This window comes from Capra hircus, chromosome 26 (genome assembly GCF_001704415.2).
Source record: "Capra hircus breed San Clemente chromosome 26, ASM170441v1, whole genome shotgun sequence".
Classification (NCBI taxonomy): domain Eukaryota; kingdom Metazoa; phylum Chordata; class Mammalia; order Artiodactyla; family Bovidae; genus Capra; species Capra hircus.
In genome coordinates, this window is record NC_030833.1 from 48,623,831 (window position 1) to 48,649,916 (window position 26,086).

Here is a 26,086-nt window from a genome sequence, read left to right on the forward strand (position 1 = left end):
TTAGGTCATACCTGAATGGTCTAGCGGTTTTCCCTACTTTCTTCAATTTAAGTCTGAATTGGTAATACGGAGTTCATGATCTGAGCCACAGTCAGCTCCTGGTCTTGTTTTTGTTGACTGTATAGAGCTTCTCCATCTTTGGCTGCAAAGAATATAATCAATCTGATTTCAGTGTTGACCATCTGGTGATGTCCATGTGTAGAGTCTTCTCTTGTGTTGTTGGAAGAGGGTGTTTGCTATGACCAGTGCATTTTCTTGGCAAAACTCTATTCGTCTTTGCTCTGCTTCATTCCGCATTCCAAGGCCAAATTTGCCTATTGCTCCAGGTGTTTCTGACTTCCTATATTTGCATTCCAGTCCCCTATAATGAAAATGACATCTCTTTTGGGTGTTAGTTCTAAAAGGTCTTGCAGGTCTTCATAAAACCGTTCAACTTCAGCTTCTTCAGAGTTACTGGTTGGGGCACAGACTTGGATTACTGTGACATTGAATGGTTTGCCTTGGAGACAAACAGAGATCATTCTGTCGTTTTTGAGATTGCATCCAAGTACTGCATTTCAGACTCTTTTGTTGACCATGATGGCTACTCCATTTCTTCTGAGGGATTTCTGCCCGCAGGTGTAGATATAGTGGTCATCTGAGTTAAATTCACCCATTCCAGTGCATTTTAGTTGGCTGATTCCAAGAATGTTGACATTCACTCTTGCCATCTCCTGTATGACCACTTCCAATTTGCCTTGATTCACGGACCTGACATTCCAGGTTCCTATGCAATATTGCTCTTTACAGCATCAGACCTTGCTTCTATCACCAGTCACATCCACAGCGGGGTACTGTTTTTGCTTTGGCTCCATCCCTTCATTCTTTCTGGAGTTATTTCTCCACTGATCTCAGGTAGCACATTGGGCTCCTACTGACTTGGGGAGTTCCTCTTTCAGTATCCTATCAGTTTGCCTTTTCATACTGTTTATGGGATTCTCAAGGCAAGAATACTGAAGTGGTTTGCCATGCCCTTCTCCAGTGGACCACATTCTGTTAGACCTCTCCTCCATGACCCGCCCGTCTTGGGTTGCCCCGATGATGCTGTGAAAGTGCTGCACTCAATATGCCAGCAAATTTGGAAACTCAGCAGTGGCCACAGGACTGGAAAAGGTCAGTTTTTATTCAAATTCCAAAGAAAGAAAATGCCAAAGAATTCTCAAACTACAGCACAATTGCACTCATCTCACATGCTAGTACAGTAATGCTCAAAATTCTCCAAGCTAGGCTTCAGCAATATGTGAGCCGTGAACTTCTTGATGTTCAAGAGAGTTTAAGAAAAGGCAGAGGAACCAGAGATCAAATTGTCAACATCCACTGGATCATGGAAAAAGCAAGACAGTTCCAGAAAAACATCTATTTATGCTTTCTTGACTATGCTAAAGCCTTTGACTGTGTGGATCACAAGAAACTGTGGAAAATTCTTCAAAAGACTGGAATACCAGACCACCTAACCTGCCTCTTGAGAAATCTGTATTCAGGTCAGGAAGCAGCAGTTAAAACTGGACATGGAACAACTGACTGGTTCCAAATAGGAAAAAGAGTATGTCAAGGCTGTATATTGTCACCCTGTTTATTTAACTTATATGCAGAGTACATCATGAGAAACACTGGACTGGAAGAAGCACAAGCCAGAATCAAGATTGCCGGGAGAAATATCAATTATCTCAGATATGCAGATGACACCACCCTTATGGCAGAAAGTGAAGAGGAACTAAAAAGCCTCTTGATAAAAGTGAAAGAGGAGAGTGAAAAAGTTGGCCTAAAGCTCAACATTCAGAAAATGAAGATCATGGCATCTGGTTCCATCACATCATGGGAAATAGATGGGGAAACAGTGGAAACAATGTCACACTTTATTTTTCTGGGCTCCAAAATCACTGCAGATGGTGATTGCAGCCATGAAATTAAAAGACACTTACTCCTTGGAAGAAAAGTTATGACCAACCTAGATAGCATATTCAAAAGCAGACACATTACTTTGCCAACAAAGGTCCATCTAGTCAAGGCTATGGTTTTCCCAGTGGTCATGTATGAATGTGAGAGTTGGACTGTGAAGAAGGCTGAGTGCCAAAGAATTGATGCTTTTGAACTATGGTGTTGGAGAAGACTCTTGAGAGTCCTTTGGGCTGCAAGGAGATCCAGCCAGTCCATTCTGAAGGAGATCAGTCCTGGGTGTTCTTTGGAAGGAATGATGCTAAAGCTGAAACTCCAGTACTTTGGCCACCTCATGCGAAGAGTTGACTCATTGGAAAAGACTTTGATGCTGGGAGGGATTGGGGGCAAGAGGAGAAGGGGACGACCGAGGATGAGATAGCGGATGGCGTCACTGACTCGATGGACGTGAGTCTGAGTGAACTCCTGGAGTTGGTGATGGACAGGGAGGCCTGGCATGCTGTGATTCATGGGGTCACAAAGATATGGACACGACTGAGTGACTGAACTGAACTGAACTGATCTGCCTTCTTTGTGACATTAATTCAGCAATGCTATCATAATAATACTGAGTGTTTTAGATCTATATCGAGGAAGGTTTTTTATTTTTATTCATGATTAGTCACTTCAGTACTATCTGTGGACTGCAGCCTGCCAGACTCCCCTGTCCATGGGATACTCCAGGCAAGAATACTGGAGTGGAGGACTTCGGTCCTCCTCCAAGAGCTCTTCCCAACTCAGGGATCAAACCTGTCTCTCTTCCATCTACCTGCACTGGCCAGTGGGTTCTTTAGCATTAGCACCACCTGGGAAGCCCTTTATTTATATAGGTTCTCTTTAAATTTTCAACATTGTTTTATATAATTCCTTTCAGCAGTATTTTCTATAGCCTAAGAATGATAGACTATGTACACATAACGACTTTATCTTCAAATCCAATTCAAGAAATCAAAATACTAGTACTGTTTTGTGAGTTCACTGCTTTTCTAACTGACTTTAGAATAGTTTTGAATTGACAAGCTTATAGCTTGTGTAAAGTCAAAGACAATCAGTTTTTCTAAAAAGTATAGTCATTCAGAGTGTTTGTTCTCCCTTGAGGGTGTTTATTACTTGATATTAGACATGGCAGTGGACCACTGGAGGTTGCAAATGCATCGTGAAATTAATATTGGCCTAAGGACAGGTTCACAATGTTTTTGCATATGAACAGTCCCTTCTACTCAGTATTAAACAGCCTGCTTACTTTTACTTGTCAAGTGCTTTTGATGTTTGTTTGTTTTGATTCTGTGAAAAATGCCCTTGGTAATTTGATAGGGATTATATTGAATCTGCAAGGAGATCCAACTAGTCCATTCTAAAGGAGATCAGTCCTGGGTGTTCTTTGGAAGGAATGATGCTAAAGCTGAAACTCCAATACTTTGGCCACCTCATGCAAAGTGTTGACTCATTGGAAAAGACTGTGATGCTGGGAGGGATTGGGGCAGGAGGAGAAGGGGATGACAGAGGATGAGATGGCTGGATGGCATCACCGACTCGATGGATGTGAGTCTGAGTGAACTCTGGGAGTTGGTGATGGACAGGGAGGCCTGGCGTGCTGCAGTTCATGGGGTCACAAAGAGTTGGACACGACTGAGAGACTGAACTGAACTGAACTGAACTGAACATTTAATCTGTAGATTGCCTTGGGTAGTATAGTCATTTTCACAATATTGATTTTTCTGATCCACGAACATGATATATCTCTCCATCTGTTTATGTCATCTTTGATTTTTTCATTGGGATCTTTTAGTTTCCTGAGTGCAGATCTTTTGCCTCATTAGGTAGGTTTATGCCTAGCTACTTTATTCTTTTAGGTGTGATGGCAAATGAGTCTGTTTCCTTGATTTCTCGTTCTGATCTTTCATTGTTAGTGTATAGGAATGAAAGAGATTTCTTTTCTATGTATTAATTTTGTATCCTGCAACTTTACCAAATTTATCAATGAGCTCTAGTAGTTTTATGGTAGCATCTTTAGGATTTTCTGTGTATAATATCATGTATAATACCATTGGTTGCAATGTGGGTTGTGTGTGCTCAGTCATGTTCAATCCATTGGTTATTTAATAACATATTGTTTAGCCTCCATTTGTTTGTGTTTTATACATTTTTTTCTGTAATTGATATCTAATCTCATAGCCTTGTGGTTGGAAAGGTTTCTTGATATGATTTCAATTTTCTAAAATTTACTGAGCTTTGATTTGTGACCCAAGATGATATCCTGGAGAATGTTCCATGTGTGTTTAACAAAAAAGTGTATTCTGCTGCCTTTAAATGGAATTTCCAATTAACATCTAGGACAGTAAGTTTATCTAGTCTAATGGGTTATTTAAGGCTTGTGTTTCCTTAATTTTCTGTCTGGATGATCTGTCCAGTGCTGTAAGTTTAAGTTGCCTACTATTATTTTGTTAGTATAGATTTCCCCTCTAATGGCTGTTAACATTTGCCTGGGAGAAGCAATAGCAACCCACTCCAGTACTCTTGCCTGGAAAATCCCATGGACGGAGGAGCCTGATAGGCTGCAGTCCATGGGGTCACTAGGAGTAGGACACGACTGAGAGACTTCACTTTCACTTTCCACTTTCATGCATTGGAGAAGGAAATGGCAACCCACTCCAGTGTTCTTGCCTGGAGAATCCCAGGGATGGGGGAGCCTGGTGGGCTGCCATCTCTGGGGTTGCACAGAGTCGGACACGACTGAAGTGACTTAGCAGCAGCAGCAGCAGCAGCACTAGCCTGATACACTGAGGTGCTCCTATGTTGGGTGCTTATGTACTTACAATTGTTACATCTTCTTGGATTGATCCTTGATCATTATATACTGTCCTTCCTTGTCTCTGGTAACAGTCTTTATTTAATTTATTTGTTTATCTTTATCTATTTGGCTAGGCCAGGTCTTAGTTGTGGCATGCAGGATCTTCTAATTGTGGCAAGCGAACACTTAGTTGCAGCATGTGAGATTTAGTTTCCCAACTAGGGATCAAACCTGGGACTGCACTGGGAGTGCCGAATCTTAGTCACTGGACCACCAGGGAAATGGCAGTCTTTATTTTAAAGTCTCTTTTGTCCGATATGAGTATTGCTACTCCAGGTTTCTTTTGATTTCCATTTGTATGGAAATCACTTTCAATCTATCAAATACTTGTTTTGAGTAAGAAAGAGGAAGTGTACCAGTAGGCGTCTATTTATATCTTGCTGGCAAAAAATTAAGCTGCATAGCCTGAAAGTGAATGTGTTAGTCACTCAGTTGCATCTGCCTCTTTTCGACTTCACAGACTGTAGCCCACCAGGCTTCTCTCTGTCCGTGGAATACTCCAGGCAAGAATATTGGAGTGGGTAGCCATTCCAATAACCAGGGGATGGAGAAGCTATTGCCTTCTCCAGGGGATCTTCCCTACCCAGGAATCAAACTTGAGTCTCCTAAATTGCAGGAAGATTCTTTACTGTCTGAACCACTACCTAAATGCAGAAAAGGCTGATGAATGGAACTTTTAGGCAAATGAGGAATAAGGCAGAAGAAAATGACATTTAAGTCAACTGATCTACAGTATTTTGTTTTTCTATACAGTGGTTTTTTCCCTATGATTGCCCAGTAGTTTGTATGTTGCCTTAACTTTAAAACACCATGAGCTATTTTGGATTAAGGGCAATTCTGATAAACTAGCTTGTTAAACAATTTTATCAAATCATTCCTAGGAAAAACAAAATCAACAATTGGAGTTTACTTTGGAAAACCTGACAACCACTGTATTTGATTTGTTTGGAGCTGGGACAGAGACGACGAGCACCACTCTGAGATATGGGCTCCTTCTGCTACTGAAGCACCCAGAGGTCACAGGTATGGTACATGGTGAGCAGGGTGACTGCAGAAGAGATATTGGAAAGAGACTGGGAGTGTTTTCCATCTTGTTGCTCTTGCAGAATTATGTAAATCTCTGTTTGAGCAGCTTAATGTTTTCAGATTTAATGAAGGGATGGTATTGGGACATCTTTACATAATACAGGAGGATGACAGACAGGAGTGAAACACTGTGGAAAATAACAAAAGCAATAAAACAGCATCTGGATTTCATGGGAGGTCATGTGTAGCAGGCACTCCCAGCATGAATTGGCCTGGGGCTGCATAGTGTCTTTATTATGGAAAGGCCAATTTGTTGCCATCTCATTCTGAAAATGCAATGTTCTAAAGTTTTCTAAAGGGAAAATGGAAGCTCTCCTTGCTGCTGCTGCTGCTGCTGCTGCTGCTGCTGCTGCTGCTGCTGCTGCTGCTGCTGCTGCTGCTGCTAAGTTGCTTCAGTCATGTCCAACTCTGTGTGACCCCATATGGCAGTCCACCAGGCTTCTCTGTCCCTGGGATTCTCCAGGCAAAAATACTGGAGTGGGTTGCCATTTCCTTCTCTGGATACTCTCCTTACTGAAGCCTAAATGGAAATCCTAGAAATTTAGTGACATAGCCAGATATAACGTCTACTTTCTGGGAAGTGATCTAAAAATTTAGATTCACAAGAAATTGTACTATTCAGGTTTCAGGTGCCTGTAAAGGTATTTTATTAGTCCGGAAGTCTGGTTCTAGAGAAACAGTGCTTGCCAAAATAAGATATTTGGTGGTCTATAATTTTTACAAAGAACATTATATAAAACATTTACATTTAAAGAGTTATGATTGTTCATAGCAATTTAGAAACAATGTCCTGTCACCTGTCAGGATGTCTCTACAATGACTATGACCTATTACAGATGAGAATCAGTCTTCTAAAGTTGGACAAGAAGAAGCCAGGAAACAGCAACAGATAGATCTTTAACAAACTTCTAAAACACAGAAAACATATTGAGAGGTGATAGTAAAGCCAGTAGAGAAGATGAAGTTGTATTTTAAATATCAGAAAAGGAACATACTTCCCTACTGGCTCAGTTGGTAAAGAACCCACCTGTAATGCAGGAGACCCAGGTTTGATTTCCGGGTCAGGAAGATTGCCCTGGAGAAGGGATAGGCTGCCCAGTCCAGTATTCTTGGACTTCCCTGGTAGCTCAGATGATAAAGAATCCATCTCTGATGCGGGAGGCCTGAGTTTGATCCCTGGGTTGGGAAGATCCCATGAAGGAAGTCATGGCAACCCACTATAGTATTCTTGCCTGGAGAATCCCCATTGACAGAGGAGCCTGGCGGGCTACAGTCCATGGGGTCGCAGAGAGTCAGACACAATTGTGTGACTAAGCACAGCACAGAGAAGATTAAGTTGTGCCCTAAATATCAGAAAAGGAAGATACATAATTAGGAAAAGTTGTTTATATCCCTATCAGCCTGTAAGTTTCCACATTTAGAAGTAGCAGGTGTCAAACAGAAGAGGGAGAGACAAAGGCTGATAAAAGTAGCTCACCTAGCCACAACTCTTTGACAACTCCTTAGTGGCTCAGAAGATAAAAAATCTGACTGCGATGAAGGAGACCCAGGTTCAATCCCTTGGTCAGAAAGATCCTCTGGAGAAGGGAAAGGTAATCCACTCCAGTATTCTTCCCTGGAGAATTCCATGGACAGAGGAACCTGGAAGGCTACAGTCCATGGGATCACAAAGAGTTGGACATGACTGAGACACTAACACTTACACTTTATCAGATCACTGTGTTCCCCCAATAGGATGAGAGAGGTTTACTCTCTAGAGAAGTGGAATCTAAGAGGCCCTATGCCCAGGACACTGGGCAGAGACAGGAGGAAATAGTGAAGTCACAGCATGGAAGAAAATTTAGGGAAGAATCCACATCTTGACTTCAGATTCAGCTCTATTCTGCATCCTGCTTCCTGAAATTCAGCAGCAAGAGAAAAACTCCAGAGAGTGAACACTCTGGAGAAAAGACCCCTAAATATTGCCATGTAGATAGATAATTCTCTTGATGTGTCTAGCAGAGTGAATGAAATAAAAACATTCACCTCATGATAGAGGGTCATGAAATTTCAGAACACCAGGATAAAAGAGAAAATTGCAAAAACTTTCAGAGAAATGTAGCAGGTTATAGATAAAGGATCAGAGTTCACAACAGCATCAGAATTTAAGACCAACTGCCGCGGCCAGCACAAGCAAGAGTCGCACCTGCACAGGGAGAGAACGGAGCGTCCCCGCTAAGAAAAATAAGAGAGAGACAAAAGATGGGGTTGAGAGGATCAGACCAAAATGGCTGATGCCTTCCTTTATTGTGCTGCAGTATATATAGGATAAAGTACGTGACTTCTGACATTCACAAGATTGTTCTTAATCTCCAAATACAATCACAAGACCCTTACCATTGTGTACAGATCACAATAAGATAATCTATCTTCTATCAATAAGATAATCTATCTTCTATGAAATGTTGCAAGAACCAAACGTCCTGGAGCCTTAAGGGTAATAAATTCTTCAGGGGGGCGGGACAGGGAGCTTAGGAACATGCCTAAGGCTCTGCATAACGCCGAGCAGCTCCCAAGACTTAACCCTTCATGGGCAGTCCCCCGCAGCTCCCCTCTCTTTATTTTTTAAAAGCTCCATAAGATGTCGGTGTTGCAACATATTTTTATGTATTAAAACTCTCATATGTAGAAATTCTTTAACAATACTACGAATAAGACAAGGAGCTAGACAAATTATGATAAGCACAACAGTCAGAACTGCGCCCACAGCAATTATGCTTCGCCACAGTGAATGAAGGTTAGGGAAGTTAGAAAATAAATTTTGTAAAAAATTATCAACAGTATCAGCTATATTCAAAGTAGCTTTTGGAGAATTTTCAAAATTAAGAATTTCATTATGCAATTGCAATAGATCTAAAGACACATTAGTATTAAACCATACTCCTTGTAGATGTTTTTTTACCTTATCCCACGGAAAGTCAGATGCATTATAAGTCTTTTTTGTGACACAAATCCACTTATAATTAGCATGACATTGGATTTTCATGCGAAAACTAATGCTCTGAACTTGTTCTCCTAGAACTCTAACCACATCATATAAAGCTGATAATCTATCTTCTATTTTTCTATCTATATCTTCTTGTGTTCCCATTACTTTAGTAACATTATATGACAAGGAATCTACAGTATGAGCAGCTTGAATGGATTGTGCTAAAGATACAGAAGCGGTAACAGCAGTTGCTATAAGGGTGATTAAAGATACTATACCCAGAACAATCAGGCTCACACTTCTTTCAGTGTGGCTAAGAGCCATGTTAATGCGTTGTAGCAATTTTAAAGCAGTCTCGTCATACCAAGCTTTCAGTTCTTTCAACAGGTAACATTACAAAAGCTGGTTGTTTTACTATTATAACTTGTTCTCCTTTGGCAACACCTCTTATGCAATTAGTAAGTATGCAATTAGAACAATTTAAATGATAAATATTCAATGACTGTTATTTCCACATGGCCTTGTATCAGCATGAATGGATAAGGGACACAAGCTCTGGGATATAAAAACCCCGTAACTCCTACATTACCATATTTGTTCCCATTAATATTGGGTTGTAAATATAGACTATTGCCATGACCAAAAGCAGCCAAAAGTTTCCACAGTTCTGTTTGATATACTTGAGCAGTGTTTACAGAGAAAATGGGTGGATGCTGTCCTCGATATTCAGGGAAATCAGGTGTTCCCCCAGGTGCCCAATCCCATAAAAGGGTGGCATCGGCGTTGTTGATGTCGTACACTGACGCAACCCGGGCTCGACATAAAGTCCAAGGAGTGTCTATTCCTATGCCGATGCTTAGATGTTTGTCGCAAAATGGAATGTCGAGAGGTCCAGTTCCGTCACGGTACGATCTTTTTCCGGTTTTTTCATCAATGCCAGAAATAGTCACTCGAGGATAAGATATATCAGCTGACACCTGTATACAGTGAGGATGTTGTGATTGATAAGAAAAGCACATAGGATATTGTGTAGTAAGACCATAAAAAGAGATATTAGCTTGCTGGGGAGAAATATGAATATCTGATTTTCCTCCCAAAAGACTTGTATCATTGACATAGACAGGTACTACTTCTTTATCCCAACCTAATGATTGAATCGTAGGTGGATCGGGAATGTATGCCCAAAAAGCTGCAGCCGCCCCGTTTTGTATCCGCTGTAACAATAATAATAACATGATTAGTATATTGGTAGGCGTCACCGGAGGTTGTACATGAGCCTCATTCTGAGCATATCGCATCAACGCCTCAATCTGCCTTTGGGTAGGCAGCTCACTCGTGGGCTCGCTCAGTGTCATGTGGTGCATTTGATGTGTCAGGGAGTTCCTCCGCCGCGCGTACCAGCCTCTCCGGGATCCAGCGGCGGCGCTTCGGCATCCTGTGAAAAAACACAAACATGCCCGCGTCCCCATATTAATACAGGGTCTGGCCCATACCACAGATTGGTAAGTGGATCTTTCCATCGTACGAGTGGTTTTTTGCATGAGGACTGTTCTCCCCAAAAACGTTGGGCTGCTGAATTGCCTTCTGCGTCTAGAGTTAAAAATTTTAGAACATAAAGAGCATGATTCAAGGCATTATGCGGTGAGGGGCTATACAAGCCATTCCCCTTTTTTTGTTTTAATAGTTGATGTTTGAGACGCTGATGGGCTCGTTCCACAATACCTTGTCCCTGTGGGTTATAGGGAATTCCTGTTTTATGATGGATTTGGAAGGAAAGACAAAAACGTTGAAAAGAGCGGCTAGTATAACCAGGTCCATTATCTGTTTTAAGGGTGTGTGGAATTCCTGAAATAGAGAAGCAAAAGAGCAAATGTTGAATACAGTGACGAGTTGATTCTCCAGTATGAAGGGAGGCCATGAGAAAATGAGAAAAGGTGTCGATGGAGACATGAACATATTTAAGACGTCCAAATTGAAGAATGTGAGTGACATCTGTTTGCCAGAGATGATTAGGGCATAAACCTCGAGGGTTAATACCATATTGAGGGAGAACAAAGAATTGAGGACAGGTAGAGCAAGATTTTACGATTTGTCGTGCAGCTTCACGGGAAATCTTAAATTGTAACCGTAAAGAATGACTATTTTGATGATGTAAGTTATGAGATTTTTTTGGCTGCATCGATAGCCGATTGAAAAAACACCTGTTTAGTAAGAACGTCCGCAGTGTGATTGCCTTGTACTAGGGCACCAGGAAGGGTGGAATGCGCACGAATATGCCCAGAGAAACACGGGTATTGACGACGGTGGAGGGCCTGTTGAATTAATTTAAATAAATTAAGAACTTCAGGAGTGGTTGTGCCGATAATTGGAACAGTTTCAATCATCTGTAAAGCACCGACCACATAGGAGCTGTCTGTAAATAAATTGAAGGAAGTGGGTACAGTTAGCAATGCTTGATGGACTGCAAATAATTCCACAACCTGGGCAGAAGAGAAACTGGTATGTGCATAATAAGTTTGATGGTTAATAATTAAAGCTGCAGTACCATTAGAAGATCCATCTGTAAATATAAGTGTCGCTTCAGGAATGGGTTGTCGGCGAACTATTTTTGGAAAAATAAAGGCATGAAGGCTAGCAAATTGTAACAATTTATCAGAAGGATAATGATGAGTAATCCATCCCGGGTAGTTTGCAAAAGCTATAGACCAATTATCTGAAAATTGAAAAAGCCAATCTTGTTGTTCTAAAGCATAAGGAATACAAATGAAAGGGGGTTCTATACCAAAATATTGGATGGCCTCATGACGTCCTTTTGCTACAGTTTTTGCAACAAGCTCATAGTAAGGGAGCAGATGTTTAGTTGGAGTAGCAGATAGGTATATCCATCGCAAAGGTTTATCTTGATAAAGAACCCCTGTGGGTGCTCGAGGGGTAGGAAGTATATACAAACCCCATGATCGTTGGTAATCACAATAAGTAATCTGTTGTTGTCTAATAGCTTCTTCTATTGATTGTAAGGCTGATCGTCCTTCTGAAGAAAGTGTTCGGGGTGACGCAGGGTCAGAGTCACCTTTAAGGATGTCAAATAATGGCTTGCGAAGGTCTTGTAGCAATCTCCATTTCCCAGACTTCTTTTTAATAACAAAAATTGGGGAATTCCAAGCAGAGGTAGAGGGTTCAATATGTCCAAGCCTCAGCTGTTCCTGCACCAGCTGTTGTGCGGCAGAAAGTTTTTCCTGTGTTAGGGGCCACTGATCGACCCATACCGGTTCCTCAGATTTCCAATCAATAGGATCGGCATGTGTCACAGGAGAATCAGAGGTCCCTAGGGAAAACACCCCAAGCCCTTTCGACTTTGATTAGATTTTAAATCAAGGGGTAAAATGATGCCTTGATGTTGTTTACCCAAACCTTGGTTTGGGAGTAAGCCCTGATCCAACATTAATTCTGTTACGGTGGGTGAAGGACTATATAAATAAACACCCATTTTGCTTAATATATCACGCCCCCATAGATTAACTGGAAGATGGGGCAGAATATAAGGCTTAAATTGGCCTGTATGACCATCTTTATCCCTCCAAGTAAGAAGGGACGAACTTTGTTCTGGATTGGTAGTTTGGCCAATACCCTGAAGAGTGGAAATAGCTATTTGTTTAGGCCATGTAGTAGGCCAGTATTTTTCAGAAATAACGCTAATATCGGCCCCTGTATCAAGCACTCCGCGGAAAAGCTTACCATCAATGCGTAGCTCAAGTTCTGGTCGTGCCTCGGTAACATTTTGCACCCAATAGGCGTCAGAGGACCCGAAGCCTCTTTCTTGACGATCTCGGTTAATTTTTTTCCTTGTATAACTAATGGAACTAAAAGAAGTTGAGCTATACGTTGTCCTGCATTAATCACAATAATTCTGTTAGGAGCGGAGGCTAATATTTTTATCTCTCCTGTATAATCAGAGTCAATCACACCAGGATGAATAAGTATTCCTTTTAAAGATGCACTGCTGCACCCCAAAAGCAGTCCAGCAGTTCCTGGAGGTAAAGGCCCAAACACTCCTGTGGCAAGGGTTTGAACCCCCATCTCGGGAGTTAATACTGTGTAGGAGGTGGCACAGAGGTCCAATCCCGCGCTGCCTCTTGTGGCTCGACAGAGGTCTGCAATGGTTCTTTTGGAACCTGCAGTGTTGCCCCATAACATTGTTTCGGGGCCAGGGGCTGGCCCCTCACCCAGTTTCCCGAAACCGGGGGTAAAGGATTACCTTGAACATCCGTTTTGGAACGACAATCCCATGCCCAATGCTTTCCTTTTTTACATCGTGGGCACGAATTAGGAGTGTTAGCAGGGATTTGTTGTTTTTGAGGGCACACTGCAGCCCAATGGCCAGGTTGACCACAAACAAAGCAACTCGAATTACCTGACTTTTGATATCCTTTCTTGTTCTTGGCTTGTTGCTGAAAAAGTACCTCTTTAATGCTTTTTCCTTGTAATGCCGCTGCCATAGCAATACCTTGCATGTAGGAGGGTCCAATATCAGCACAAATGCGAATAAAATCAGACAGATCTCCCTTTTTTCTATAAGGTCATAAAGCAGCTTGACAGGCAGAATTAGCATTTTCAAAAGCCAATTGTTTTGCAAATACCATCCCAGCCTTTTCATCTGACATTATCTTACCTATAGCGTCTAAGAGCCGTGCCACGAAGTCCTGATAAGGCTCATCAGGTCCCTGTCGGACTTTTGAGAGATCTTCTGTCTTAATACTAGAGTTAGGAAGTTTTTTCCATGCCTGTCGAGCCGCATTTGATATTTGTGGATATGCACCAGGTAAAAAGTTAAGTTGAGTATTAGTAGCCTAGAAAGCGCCTTCACCAGTCAACATTTCGTAGGAAGTCTGTATACCTTGTTGCTGATTGACATCGGCTATACGAGCACACTGTTCAGCATATTCAGATTTCCATAGTAAATAATCTCCCCCCGAAAGACAGGCCCTAGCTATTTGTTTCCAATCATTTGGGGGTAGATTTTGAGTACCCAAATTTTCTATCATAGCAACAGTGAATGGAGCAGTAGGACCGTATTGTGAGCAAGCAATCTTTAACTCTTTTAATTGTTTGAAAGGCAGCGCTTCATAAAAACGCTGGTTGTTATTTTCAAAGACAGGAAAAGCAAGAGAAAAATCGGAGACGACCTCACCAAGTCGTTGTGCTTGTTTCAATGCCTTCTGCAGCGGAGACATAATCTCAGATGGAGGAGGAGGAGGAGGCCCCGGAGGGGGATCGAGACCTGCTATAACGGAAGGAGCATAGGCAGGGGGAAGAGGCGGAGCAGAAGGAGATTTAGAGTTGTTACTAGGAAGCTTAATTCCTGAGTTCTGTAAAGCAACAGTGAGGTTTTTTAAACATTCAATCAAATCATCTTTAGATGTTGACGCCCCCTTTTCTTGTGCTAAAAAACCCCAATCTTCTTGATGGTATTTAGCAGCTTCTTCGTCTAATTCCGCCTCATCTGTGGATGAAAGTGAATCATCATTATCTGAAGGACGCGATAATTTAGAAAACGGAGGGTCGCCTTCAACTCCCTTGGGAACAGCATACCTGGGTTCCGGATCAGGAACATGTAGAGGATTTTCTTCCTGTTTTAATAAATTTTCTAAACGTTTTAATTCATCGTTATCAAAGTCCAGACAATCACGAATTAGTGTCCAAAAGGATAAAGTTTCAACAGGCACCTTTTCAGGGCCATGTAGAGTATAATGAGCCCGAATTTGTTCCCCTACCTTTTTCCATGTTTCTAAATTTACTGTACCTTCTCTGGGGAACCAAGGGCAAACTTCCTCAATAAATGAAAGAAAATTGATTAATTTAGGTTTGGAAACAGTAATTCCCTGATGTTTCAACATTACAGATAACATATGTACAAACAATTGACGACTATGCGTCTGTCCCATATTTATACTCTCAACTATATACCTTACTACTCCTCCTCAATTTAAATTCACTTGTATACGTATATACTCACTCTTTTTAGCGAATAAGAGTAGTGGCGAGGAAAACTGTCGAAGTCGAGCCCCACGTTGGGCGCCACCTGCCGCGGCCAGCACAAGCAAGAGTCGCACCTGCACAGGGAGAGAACAGAGCGTCCCCGCTAAGAAAAATAAGAGAGAGACAAAAGATGGGGTTGAGAGGATCAGACCAAAATGGCTGATGCCTTCCTTTATTGTGCTGCAGTATATATAGGATAAAGTACGTGACTTCTGACATTCACAAGATTGTTCTTAATCTCCAAATACAATCACAAGACCCTTACCATTGTGTACAGATCACAATAAGATAATCTATCTTCTATCAATAAGATAATCTATCTTCTATGAAATGTTGCAAGAACCAAACGTCCTGGAGCCTTAAGGGTAATAAATTCTTCAGGGGGGCGGGACAGGGAGCTTAGGAACATGCCTAAGGCTCTGCATAACGCCGAGCAGCTCCCAAGACTTAACCCTTCACGGGCAGTCCCCCGCACCAACTATCAAACTGGGTATTGATTTTATAAAGGGTATTTTCAGACCAGTGTGTCTGACAAAATTTTTACCCATTTTTTTCCCTTTTCTCATCCAAATGCCTGAAGTCATGTCATAGGAAGTCATGGCTCCAAAAATCTTGAGAACTCATGAAGGAAAATGAAAGTGTCAGGGCTATAGCTAGGTATCAGGCATAGAAAATATTCGCTTCAAAATGGATTAGATAGATAAAGCAGCTATGAAGGGAGACACCAAACAAAAGAGAAGTGATTGATGACTGAGATTTCCTTATAAAAGGAAAACTGTTATTTGGAGTTTGGAATATTTATCTCAGTATTTGGAAATAATTGTAGATCAAGATGAAAAAATTTATAAGATGAAATAAAGAGACATATTTAAGTCCAAGAAAATACAAAAAAATGAAACATAATCATAGTTGTCTGATCAGGAAGCTTTGTTTACATAGTCAGAATGATGATAAAATGAAATTCTAACAGCTGAAAGTTGTGATCTAAATATATTGGGGGAAATGGAATAACAGGAATTATGTGTGTTATGTGCGTTCAATATGAAGTGGAGATGGAGCTATACTAATAAATTCTCATCTCCCACAGGACAATATTGTCTAGAAATAGGTATGTTAAAAATAGAAATAGTGAATTATTATTTAGAAGTAAAGCATCAATTTCAGAAGAAACTGCTAGAATACTCAGTGTGGTGGCTTATGGAAATTGGAAGATGAAAAGAGTATCATTGCAAATTGTACAAATACACAAAAAGATGTATAATTTAACTTTTCTACCTCTATATTATTTTGTTAAAAATTAACATCTGATTCCTATTTTTCTTTCAGCAAGGACTATAATGTCTTGAGGTTATGTTTGTTTATATTTTGAAATAGTTCATTATTTGTTTTATCATGTATGTTAATATAGAGATATGTATAGATGTATCTTAAGTGTAGTTTGTAGGAAATGTACATACATCTATATTACGGTCATTTTCTCTCTATGTCTGGGTGTAGATCTGGGCGTGTAACTGATTTTAAAAAATTTTTTTGTTGTTTCTTTATTCATGTAGTTTTAGCTGTGCTGGGTCTTTGTTGTTGCAGGTGGACTTTCTCTAGTTTTAGCGACTGGGGGCTACTTTCTAGTTCTTGCATTCAGGCTTCTCCTTGTGATGGCTTCTCTTGTTGTGGAGCACAGGCTCTAGGGCACACAGGCTTCAGTACTTACAACACGTAGGCTCAGTAATTGCGAGGCATGTGTTCAGTTGCCCCGCAGTATATGGAATCTTCCTAGACCAGAGATTGAACATGTGCTCCCTGCATTGGCAGGCAGATTCTTATCCACCAGTTCAGTTCAGTTCAGTCACTCAGTCGTGTCTGACTCTTTGCAACCCCATGAATCGCAGCACGTCAGGCCTCCCTGTCCATCACCAACTCCCGGAGTTCACTCAGATTCACGTCCATCGAGTCAGTGATGCAATCCAACCATCTCATCCTCTGTCGTCCCCTTCTCCTCCTGTCCCCAATTCCTCCCAGCATCAGAGTCTTTTCCAATGAGTCAACTCTTCGCATGAGGTGGCCAAAGTACTGGAGTTTCAGCTTCAGCATCATTCCTTCCAAAGAAATCCCAGGGCTGATCTCCTTCAGAATGGACTGGCTGGATCTCCTTGCAGTCCAAAGGACTCTCAAGAGTCTTCTCCAACACCACAGTTCAAAACCATCAATTCTTCAGTGCTCAGCCTTCTTCACAGCCTAACTCTCACATCCATACATGACCACTGGCCTTGACTAGATGGACCTTAGTCGGCAAAGTAATGTCTCTGCTTTTGAATATAATATCTAGGTTGGTCATATTTTTCTTCCAAGTAGTAAGTGTCTTTTAATTTCATGGCTGCAATCACCATCTGCAGTGATTTTGGAGCCCAAAAAGATGAAGTCTGACACTGTTTCCACTGTTTCCGCATCTATTTCCCATGAAGTGATGGGACCGGATGCCATGATCTTCGTTTTCTGAAGGTTGAACTTTAAGCCAACTGTTTCACTCTCCTCTTTCACTTTCATCAAGAGGCTTTTTAGTTCCTCTTCACTTTCTGCCATAAGGATGGTGTCATCTGCTTATCTGAGGTTATTGATATTTCTCCCGGCAATCTTGATTCCAGCTTGTGCTACTTCCAGTCCAGCGTTTCTCATGATGTACTCTGCATATAAGTTAAATAAGCAGGGTGACAATATATAGCCTTGACATACTCCTTTTCCTATTTGGAACCAGTCTGTTGTTCCATGTCCACTTCTAACTGTTGCTTCCTGACCTGCGTACAGATTTCTCAAGAGGCAGGTTAGGTGGTCTGGTATTCCCATCTCTCTCAGAATTTTCCACAGGTTATTGTGATCCACACAGTCAAAGGCTTTGATATAGTCAATAAAGCAGAAATAGATGTTTTTCTGGAATTCTCTTGCTTTTTCCATGGTCTGCGGATGTTGGCAATTTGATCTCTGATTCCTCTGCCTTTTCTAAAACCAGCTTGAACATCAGGAAGTTCATGGTTCACGTATTGCTGAAGCCTGGCTTGGAGAATTTTGAGCATGACTTTACTAGTATGTGAGATGAGTGAAATTATGCGATAGTTTGAGCATTCTTTGGCACTGCCTTTCTTTGGGATTGGAATGAAAACTGACCTTTTCCAGTCCTGTGGCCACTGCTGAGCTTTCCAAATTTGCTGACATATTGAGTGCAGCACTTCCACAGCATCATCTTTCAGGATTTGAAAGAGCTCAACTGGAATTCCATCACCTCCACTAGCTTTGTTCGTAGTGATGCTTTCTAAGGCCCACTTGACTTCACATTCCAGGAGGTCTGGCTCTAGATGAGTGATCACACCATCGTGATTATCCAGGTCGTGAAGACCTTTTTTGTACAGTTCTTCTGTGTATTCTTGCCACCTCTTCTTAATATCTTCTGCTTCTGTTAGGTCCATATCATTTCTGTCCTTTATCAAGCCCATCTTTGCATGAAATTTTCCCTTGGTATCTCTAGGGGAGTCCTAACTGATGTTTAAAATGATGTTGGAATACCTTCATAATGCCTCATGTATCCCTGAATTCAGTCCTAAATATTCATTGGAAGGACTGATGCTGAAGCTGAAACTCCAATACTCTGGCCACCTGATGTGAAGGATTGACTCACTGGAAAAGACCCTGATGCTGGGAAAGTTTGAAGGTGGGAGGGGAAGGAGACAACAAATGATGAGATGGTTGGATGGCATCACTGACTCAATGCACATGAGTTTTAGCAAGCTCCAGGAGTTTGTAATGGACAGAGAAGCCGGTGTACTGAGATCCATGGGGTTGCAAAGAGTCAGACATGACTGAGCAACTGAACTGAACTAATCCCTGAATTGGTATGAAAATGTGATATGCGTTTTTCTTTTTTGCATTAGTCATACTATCTCTTATCAGCTAAGGTCCAGGAAGAGATTGACCATGTGATTGGAAGACACCGGAGCCCCTGCATGCAGGACAGAAGCCACATGCCCTACACGGATGCTGTGGTCCATGAGATCCAGAGATACATTGACCTGGTCCCTTCCAGTCTTCCCCATATGGTGACCCATGACATTGAATTCAGAAACTACATCATCCCCAAGGTTAGATTGGTTTTCTTACAGTGACTTCAGTGGTCTTGACATTCCCATTTCGTAGTATGTGTGCAACCCTTAATGAACACAGATGAGAGAAGCACTAAAATCATATGTGAGGCAATTCAATGGTTTGTGTATTGTTTCCAGGTTAGTCTAGAAAGCTTTATAACAGATTTTGACAGGTAGCAGTGTAAGTCTTCCAAATTTGTTCTGCTTCGTTAATATTGTTTTTCTGATCTTAGATGTTTACTTTTCCAAACAGTGTTAGTACTAGTTTGTCAATTTATCAAAGCTCTCTGCTGGGATTTTTATCAGTGTTACATTAGATCTATTTAGAAAGGTTTAACATCATGACTCATTTTATCTTTGTGTTAATAAATCTGGTATATACTTCCAGTTTTGGGGGGTTTATAGTTCTCTCAAAAATTTTCAGTGTACTGATTGGCTTGCAAATCTTTTGTTATGTTTCCCCCCTAGGTGCTGAATATCATTCTTGCTTTTATAAACTTTTTAGTCTTTTCTATTTCTTTTAACTGGAATATGGGAATATAATCAGCTTTTATCATTTGATGAATTTAATGGCAGGAAACTTGCTAATTTTAAAATCATTACTAATAATCTTTCTCTAAATTAATTGCAATTTCTATATACATTGACCTGTAATCTGGGTTAATATCCATGTTTCATCTTTGTTTCATTTCTGATCTACAGGAGAGTGGAGGTTAACCTCTCACTACTGAGCATGTTTTATGTATATTTTGGTAGATTTAAAAAATTAGATTAGGAAAATTTATCTTTATTTTTTATGATTTATAGGTTATAATTGCTATACAATTTTTTCATATGGATTTCTGCAACTATTGCTATGATTTATGGCCTCAATTTCCCACTAAATATACATATTAGAAGTATACACACAGCTGAATTTGGTTTGCCACATTTTGTTCAGAACTTCTCTGTTTAGAGTAAAGAATTTTGGTCTACTATATTTCTTCCTCAAAATTTTCTTGTCAGATTTCTGATATTAAGATAATGTTGTCCTTATAAAGTGAGATGAGAAATATTCCCTATGGTGGGCATATTTTATAAGTCTTCCCTTCTTCTACTTGTGGTCACCTAGCTGTGCTTTTGAAGTGCCTAATAACTTTTTGTTGAGTATCAATTGTTATAAATGAGAAAATGCTGAGTTTCAGATGATGTTTATATTCTTCCACAAAAAGTTCATCCTTCTCCTAGTGGATATTTGGAATGATATAACACCTCCCTTTTAAGTAAAATGTGGGCATTGACACAGACTAAAATTATTAATAACTTTAGATGTTAAGGCAGTGGAAGCATGAGTCTTAACCATTGGACCATCAGGGAGGTCCCCCCAGCCTGTATTTCAATGTTTCCCACTTTTACTGGAATATCCTTTATGGTCTTTTTTTCCCTTTTTAATTCAATATCCAGCCAAAGAACAAGCATGAAATCTGGCTATCTTCACTTTTTAGTCTTCCAATATGAGTTCTCTTTGCCCTTTTGTTTTCTTTCGCTACATTTCACTATGTGAAATGTCCAGGCCAATACTCATGTAAAATATTCTTCAAGCTGGTTCTCTAGAAATTAGATTCCAGTTATGACTGTGCAAGAGAACTACATAGGTACTTAGTGTTTCCCACTGAATTTCATTGGGAAGAGAGAGGCCACATCATGTCACTTACCTCGTTATTGGTTATGCACTGTTGTTCACATAATAAAATAGTATCTGTCAGGTTTTTCCATAGCCTATGTTCTGACATTTTTTTACACTTAATTAATAAAAATCTATGGCAAAGTACTAGAACTTGGTGAATTTCATGCTTATCATTCACCCTACAGTTTTAGCATTAATAGGTAAATGTTGCTTAAGTCAGTGACCCTAAGGTGAATTGTTATAAAATGATTTTTCTACCTTTTTCATGATTTCTGTATATTTCTTTTTTAATTTTATTTTTCATTAATTAATTTATATATTTTACTTTACAATATTGAATTGGTTTTGCCATACATTGACGTGAATCTGCCATGAGTGTACATGTGTTTCCCATCCTGAACCCCCCTCCCACCTCCCTCTCTATACTATCCCTCTGGGTCATCCCACTGCACCAGCCCTGAGCACCCTGTATTATGCATCAAACCTGGACTGGCGATTCATTTCACACATGATATTTTACATGTTTCAATGCCATTCTCCCATACCATCCCTCCCTCATCCTCTCCCACAGAGTTCAAAAGACTGTTCAATACATCTGTGTCTCTTTTTCTGTCTCACAAACAGGGTTATCATTACTTTCTTTCTAAATTCCACATATAAGCATTAGTATACTGTGTTTTTGTTTTTCTTTCTGGCTTACTTCACTCTGTATAATAGGCTCCAGTTTCATCCACCTCATTAGAACTGATTCAAGTGCATTCTTTTTAATGGCTGAGTAATATTCTATTCCATTTCACAGCTTTCTAATCCATTCATCTGCTGATGGACATCTGGGTTGCTTCCATGTCCTGCTATTATAAACAGTGCTGTGATGAATATTGGGGTACACTTGTCTCTTTTGACTCTGGTTTCTTCAGTGTGTACACCCAGCAGTGGGATTACTGGGTCATATGGCAGTTCTATTTCCAGTTTTTTATGGAATCTCCATACTTTTCTCCATAGCGGCTGAACTAGTTTGCATTCCCACCAACAGTGTAAGAGGGTTCCCTTTTCTCCACATCCTCTCCGTCATTTATTGTTTGTAGACTTTTGGATCGCAGCCATTCTGACTGGCCTGAAATCATACATCATTGTGGTTTTGATTTGCATTTCTCTGATAATGAGTGATGTTCAGCACCTTTTCATGTGTTTGTTAGCCATCTGTATGTCTTCCTTGGAGAAATGTGTGTTTAATTCTTTGGCCCACGTTTTGATTGGGTCTTTCATTGTTCTGGAATTGAGCTGCAGGAGTTGCTTGTATATTTTTGAGATTAATTCTTTGTCAGTTGCTTCATTTGCTTTATTTTCTCCCATTCTGAAGGCTGTCTTTTCACCTTGCTTATAGTTTCCTTTGTTGTGCAGAAGCTTTTAATTTTAATTAGATCCCATTTGTTTATTTTTGCTTTTATTTCCAATATTCTAGGAGGTGGGTCATAGAGGATCCTGCTGTGGTTTATGTCGGAGAGTGTTTTGCCTATGTTTTCCTCTAGGAGTTTTATAGATTCTAGTCTTATGTTTAGCTCTTTTATTTTGAGTTTATTTTTGTGTATGATGTTAGAAAGTGTTCTAGTTTCATTCTTTTACAAGTGGTAACCAGTTTTCCCAGTATCACTTGTTAAAGAGATTGCCTTTTCTCCATTGTATATTCTTGCCTCCTTTGTCAAAGATAAGGTGTCCATATGTGTGTGGATTTATCTCTGGGCTTTCTATTTTGTTCCATTGATCTATATTTCTGTCTTTGTGCCATTACCATACTGTCTTGATGACTGTGGCTTTGTAGTAAAGCCTGAAGTCAGGCAGGTTGATTCCTCCAGTTCCATTCTTCTTTCTCAAATTTGCTCTGGCTATTCGAAGTCTTTTTGTATTTCCATACAAATTGTGACATTATTTGTACTAGTTCTCTGAAAAATACCATTGGTAGTTTGTAGGGATTGCATTGAATCTATAGATTGCTTTGGGTACCATACTCATTTTCACTATAATGATTTTTCCAATTCTTGAACACAGTATATTTCTCCATCTTTGATTGGAGAAATCTTTGATGTCCTATTTGATTTCCTTCACCAGTGTTTTATAGTTTTCCATATATAGGCCTTTAGTTTCTTTAGGTAGATATATTCCTAAGTATTTTATTCTTTTTGTTGCAATGGTGAATGGAATTGTTTCCTTAATTTCTCTTTCTTTTTTCTCGTTGTTAGTGTATAGGAATGCAAGGGATTTCTGTGTGTTAATTTTATACCCGGCAACTTTAAATATTCATAGATTAGCTCTAGTAATTTTCTGGTGGAGTCTGTAGGGTTTTCTATGTAGAGGATCATGTATTCTGCATACAGTCAGAGTTTTACTTCTTCTTTTCCATACTGGATTCCTTTTATTTGCTTTTCTGCTCTGATTGCTGTGGTCAAAACTTCCAAAACTATGTTGAATAGTAGTGGTGAGAGTGGGCACCCTTGTCTTGTTCCTGACTTTAGGGGAAATGGTTTCAATTTTTCACCATTGAGGATAATGTTTACTGTGGGTTTGTCATATATAGCTTTTATTATGTTGAGGTATGTTCCTTCTATACCTGCTTTCTGGAGATTTTTTTCTCATAAATGGATATTGAATTTTGTCAAAGGTTTTCTCTGCATCTATTGAGATAATCATATGGTTTTTATTTTTCAATTTGTTAATGTGGTGTATTACGTTGATTGATTTGCGGATATTGAAGAATCTTTGCATCCCTGGGATAAAGCCCACTTAGTCATGATGTATGCTCTTTTTAATATGTTGTTGGATTCTGTTTGCTAGAATTTTGTTAAGGGTTTTTTCATCTGTGTTCATCAGTGATATTGGCCTGTAGTTTTCTTTTTTTGTGGCATCTTTGTCAGGTTTTGGTAATTAGGGTGATGGTGCCTTCATAGGATGAGTTTGGAAGTTTACCTTCCTCTGCAATTTTCTGGAAGAGTTTGAGTAGGATAGGTGTTACTTCTTTTCTAAATTTTTGGTAGCATTCAGCTGTGAAGCCATCTGGTCCTGGGCTTTTGTTTGCTGGAAGATTTCTGATTACAGTTTCTATATCCGTGCTGGTGATGAATCTGTTAAGATTTTCTATTTCTTCCTGGTTTAATTTTGGAAAGTTGTACTTCTCTAAGAATTTGTCTGTATTTTCCAAGTTGTCCACTTTATTTACATATAGTTGCTGATAATACTCTCTCATGATCCTTTGTATTTCTGTGTTGTCTATTTTGATCTTTCCATTTTCATTTCTAATCTTGTTGATTTGACTTTTCTCCATTTGATGATTATTTTTCTCTCTTTCTTGATGAGTCTGGTTAATGGTTTGTCAATTTTATTTATCCTTTCAAAGAACCAGCTTTGGGTTTTGTTGATTTTAGCTATAGTCTCTTTTGTTTCTTTTGCTTTTGTTTCTCCCTTAATTTTTAAGATTTCTTTCCTTCTACTAACCCTGGGATTCATAATTTCTTCATTTTCATGTTGCTTTAGGTGTAGAGTTAGGTTATTTATTTGACTTTTTTCTTATTTCTGGAGGTAAGCCTGTATTGCTATGAACTTTCCCTTTAGCACTGCTTTTACAGTGTTCCATAGGTTTGGGGTTGTTGTGTTTTCATTTTCATTCATTTCTATGCAAATTTTGATATCTTTTTTATTTCTTCTGTGATTTGTTGTTATTCAGCAGCGTGTTGTTCAGCCTCCATATGTTGGAATTTTAAGTAGTTTTTCTCCTATAATTGAGATCTAATCTTACTGCATTGTGGTCAGAAAAGATGCTTGGAATGATTTCAATTTCTTTGAATTTACCAAGCCCAGGATTTGATTTATCCTGGAGAAGGTTTCGTGTGTGCTTGAGAAAAAGGTGAAATTCATTGCTTTGTGGTGAAATGTCCTATAGATATCAATTAGGTCTAACTGGTCTATTATGTTATTTAAAGTTTGTGTTTCCTTGTCAATTTTCTGTTTAGTTGATCTATCCATAGGCATGAGTGGGGTATTAAAGTCTCCCACTATTGTTGTGTTGCTGTTAATTTCCCCTTTCATACTTGTTAGCATTTGTCTTACATATTGTGGTGCTCCTATGTTGGGTGCATATATATTTATGATAGTTACATCTTCTTCTTGGATTGATCCTTTGATCATTATGTAGTGTCCATTTTGTCTCTTTTCACAGCCTTTGTTTTAAAGTCTATTTTATCTGATATGAGTATTGCTACTCCTGCTTTCTTTGGGTTTCTATTTGTGTGGAATATCTTTTTCCCACCCTTCACTTTCAGTCTGTATGTGTGCCTTGTTTCGAGGTGGGTCTCTTGTAGACAACATATATATGGGTCTCGTTTTTGTATCCATTCAGCCATTCTTTGTCTTTTGGTTGGGGCATTCAGGCCATTTACATTCAAGATAATTATTGATAAGTATGATCCTGTTGCCATTTACTTTATTGTTTTGGGTTCGAGTTTATATACCCTTTCTGTGTTTACTGTCTAGAGGAGATCCTTTATCATTTGTTGGAGAGCCGGTTTAGTGGTGCTGAATTCTCTCAGCTTTTGCTTGTCTGTAAAGCTTTTGATTTCTCCCTCATATTTGAATGAGATCCTTGCTGGGTACAGAAATCTGGGCTGTAGGTTATTTTCTTTCATCACTTTAAGTATGTCCTGTCATTCCCTTCTGGCCTGAAGAGTTTCTATTGAAAGATAAGCTGTTATCCTTATGGGAATCCCCTTGTGTGTTATTTGTTGTTTTTCCCTTGCTGCTTTTAATATTTGTTTTTTGTGTTTGATCTTTTTTAACTTGATTAATATGTGTCTTGGATTGTTTTTTCTTAGGTTTATCCTGTTTGGGAATCTTTGGGTTTCTTGGACTTGGGTGACTATTTCTTCCCCCATTTTATGGAAGTTTTCAACTATTATCTTCTCAAGTATTTTCTCATGGTCTTTCTTTTTGTCTTCTTCTTCTGAGACTCCTATGATTTGAATGTTGGCATGTTGAACATTGTCCCAGAGGTCTCTAAGGTTGTCCTCATTTCTTTTAATTCATTTTTCCTTTTTCCTCACTGTTTCATTTATTTCTACCATTCTGTCTACTACCTCACTTATCTTATCTCCTGTCTCCCTTATTCTACTTTTAGTTCACTCCAGAGTGTTTTTGATCTCATTTATTGCATTATTCAGTATATATTGACTTTTATTTCTTCTAGGTAGGTCCTTGTTAAACCTTTCTTGCATCTTCTTGATCCTTGCCTCCAGGCTGTTTATCTGTAACTCCAATTTGTTTTCAAGATTTTGGATCATTTCACTATCATTATTTGGAATTCTTTATCAGGTAGATTCCCTATCTCTTCCTCT

At 39.6% G+C, this 26,086-nt stretch overlaps 1 protein-coding gene across 2 annotated transcripts in view; it reads left to right on the plus strand.

Annotated features, from left to right (window-relative positions):
• The window catches only part of LOC102186455 (cytochrome P450 2C9-like), a 52,913-nt gene that overhangs the window by 21,774 nt on the left and 5,053 nt on the right, over positions 1-26,086 (plus strand). For both annotated transcript variants that reach the window (XM_018041109.1, XM_018041110.1), the window contains 2 exons: positions 5,707-5,848; positions 18,852-19,039. In XM_018041109.1, the coding sequence (XP_017896598.1) occupies positions 5,707-5,848; positions 18,852-19,039 (330 nt within the window). The remainder of the gene's footprint in view (positions 1-5,706; positions 5,849-18,851; positions 19,040-26,086) is intronic.